General features: G+C 37.9%; 1 protein-coding gene across 1 annotated transcript; it reads left to right on the top strand.

Moving 5' to 3' along the window:
* Positions 1-1109: 1109 nt before the first annotated feature.
* LOC138909320 (uncharacterized) lies at positions 1110-1682 on the top strand. Its single transcript, XM_070200505.1, has one exon. The coding sequence runs from the start codon at positions 1110-1112 to the stop codon at positions 1680-1682; it is 573 nt and encodes a 190-aa protein (XP_070056606.1).
* The last annotated feature ends 1374 nt before the right edge of the window (positions 1683-3056 follow it).

Below are 3056 nucleotides of genomic sequence, written 5' to 3'. Positions count from 1 at the left end.
GATGAAACTCCAGGATTTTTGGGATGGACTGACACATCCCTCACGACGAACTCTGAACACAGCAGTTGGAGGTCCTTTAATGAAGAAGACTCCTGAGGAAATTGTGTCAATACTTGATGAGTTCTCTGAAGATACTAAGCAGTGTCCTGCTGAGAGTAATGAGAGAAGAAAATCAGTAGGCGTTCATCAAGTAGATTCTAACACAACAATGCAAGCCCAACTAGAAGCCATAACCAAGGAGATACGAAAGTTGACCTTAGCCAAGGTCTAGAGCCAACCATCACCAGTTTGTGATTTTTGTGCAATGGGTCATCTAACGTATGAGTGTCAGGCCGTAGCTGCAGATGAAGTGGTAAATGTTGTAGTAAGCTTTGATAGATGCAACTAACATATTGGTAATAATTTCAATCTTATGGGACAGAGGCACCCAGGCTTTTCGTGGAACTCACCAAGTTGTAGCTTGAACTCATGGCAACAAAGTAACTCTATACCCTAGAGACAAGGAGCTTCAGATTATTAAAATCATCAGAGGCAACAGTATCAACCACCACAGTCTAATCAGTCTAGCATGGAACATCTAATGAAGGCCTTCATTATCAAGATAGATGAGAGGCTTGATGCCCATTGTGTAGCTATCAAAGAACTAGGCACATCTTTTCGAAACTTGGAAAGATAGGTTGGGCAACTAGCTACTCTAATGTCTGAGAGGGTTCCAAGAATGCTCCCTGCTGATACAGAAAGAAATCTAAAAGAGACAATAAATGCAGTGTCTTTGAGGAGTGGTCACAAGTTGGTGGATCCCATAGCAAAGCAAAATGATGAGATGATTGAGAAACATGTGGAGATTGTGGGCCAGCAGATAAATAACAACATTGAAGAAGGAAAAGTGATGGTAGATGAGGATTTGAAGAAGAAGGGGAAGATTGGAGCTCAGAAAAAAGAAAATGATAATTCAACAAATAATGAGATGGAAGAGAGCAAATACATGCGAGCTCTACCTTTCCTCCCAAAAGCTAAGTAGAGAAAAGCTGGACAAGCAGTTTGAGAGATTTCTGGATGTGCTGAAACAGGTTCATGTAAACTTACCATTCACAGAAGTGCTCTCACAGATGCCTACTTATGCTAAATTCTTGCAAGAGATACTTACGAAGAAGAGGAAAATTGAGGAGACCTCAGTGGTAAAGCTCACAGAGCATTGCAGCGCGATATTGCAAAATAAACTCCCACAAAAGTGTGGAGATCGAGAGAGTTTTACTATACCTTGCTCTTTAGGAATGATTAATTTTGATAAATCCTTATGTGATTCTGGTGCTTCAATTAATTTAATGTCTTTATCTATCTACATGAAACTAGAAATGGAGATTGGAGAGATAAGGTTTGCACCCATATCTTTGCAGCTGGCAAACCAAACGACTATAACACCCGAGGGGATAGTGGAAGATGTGCTAGTTCGGGTGGATAAGGTCGTATTTTTTGTGGATTTTATAGTGGTAAATATGGGGGAAAACAAGGAGGTCCCCTTCATCATAAGAAGACCATTCTTAGCGACGGGTAGAGGTATATTAGATATACATGAGAGAAAATTCATGCTTAGAGTGAGTGAAGAGACTCTGACTTTTAAGATTAACGTAGCAAAGGGGGCACAAAAGGACAAACCAGTTATGAGTGTTAAGGGGAAGTAAAGGTCTCGAAAGAAAGGTTTGCGGTGAGCGAGAAAGAAAAGTGTGGGGTGTACCCAAAGAAGGCTGAGAAGAAGTTGTCCGCATGGATGTGTGCTTTAGTTCGGGCTCGAGGAATGGAGCCCGACTTCGACTCAGACCCCGACTAGATGTTTAGGAAAATTTTCTTTACCTTATACTTTTTAATTGTGTGCCACGGGAACATTCCACAACTTAAAGTTTGGGGTGGGGGATATTTGTATGTATGCATGTATATTAGTTTTATTTTTGTTAGTTGTAGAAGTTAGAGATAGAAAAGGTTGTAAAGAAAAAAGAAGATTTTTTTAAAAACATTATCGATTTTTTTCCTGATGATGGATATCATCGACAGGTTTCTTGAGGGATTCTAGTCGAAGGAAAAAAACAAAAATATTTTCTTTTGTTTGTTTTTTTTTTCTCTTTTCTTTTTTCTTTTCTTTTCTTCTTTTGTTAGGTAGTGTAATGATTCCCCCTTGATTTTCTTTTGTGTCGCGGTTCTTTTCCAAGAGTTTTTACTTGAACCAGGTGTAGTTAGTTCTCTTTTCCTTTCTTAGGAGTAGAACTATTGTATCGTTGTGCTAGAGGAAAGTAATATATCTTGACTTTATTATGCCTTGATAATAGTAAGTGCTTTAGTTGTGACGCTTATGCTCAGTTTTTGACTCATGTATAAGTACCTTAATTGGTATGATCTTAACTTTGCTTAACTACTTTGACTAGAGTGTCTTGACGAGTACGGTCCTAAGTGAGTTACGTGCTAGGTGTGTATGAGATTTTGTGTTATTCTGTGCATGTCAGTTGATGTCTAGAACTTGCCATGTGTGTTTGCAAAGCGAAATAATAGTTTCATTCAGTTTTGGAAGTGATATAGGAATTTTCTTGTTGAGCCAATTATATGCTTTTACCCACCTAATTGTTATGTATCTTAGTTAACTCCTTTGAGCCTGTAATCTTGTTTCTTTGGTAACCGCATTACAAGCCTTACCTATTTGTTTGGATTGACCATCTATTTGAACCTTTTACCTCTCGTGAGTACGTAAATTTGTTATGAACTTTGTAAAAGTAAAGTGTGGGGTTTTATTTTTTGCTAATGAAGTAAAGTATGGGGTGTTGGTTTGGCTTTTGAGTGGTACTATTGAAATAGGAGAAAGGGGCATTGTTTTGAAGAAGAGAAACTTGAATTGAAAAAGGAAAAAAAAGTAGTTGTATTGTTGTGAAAAATATTCCTTGATAGTGGTAACTCTTGATGTATATGTGCTTAAAGATATTTGGAGCTTGATGCTATTATGAATGAAGGTGGAGTTATGGTCTGACATAAGTGTGGGGTTTGAATTGCTAATGTATATGTATTTAAATACT

This window comes from Nicotiana tomentosiformis, chromosome 4 (assembly GCF_000390325.3).
Source record: "Nicotiana tomentosiformis chromosome 4, ASM39032v3, whole genome shotgun sequence".
NCBI lineage: Eukaryota > Viridiplantae > Streptophyta > Magnoliopsida > Solanales > Solanaceae > Nicotiana > Nicotiana tomentosiformis.
This window is presented reverse-complemented; position numbering and strand designations above follow the sequence as displayed.

Bases quoted from the DNA above. Each gene is read 5' to 3' on its own strand.
- LOC138909320 (XM_070200505.1), top strand. From the start codon at position 1,110: ATGCCTACTTATGCTAAATTCTTGCAAGAGATACTTACGAAGAAGAGG.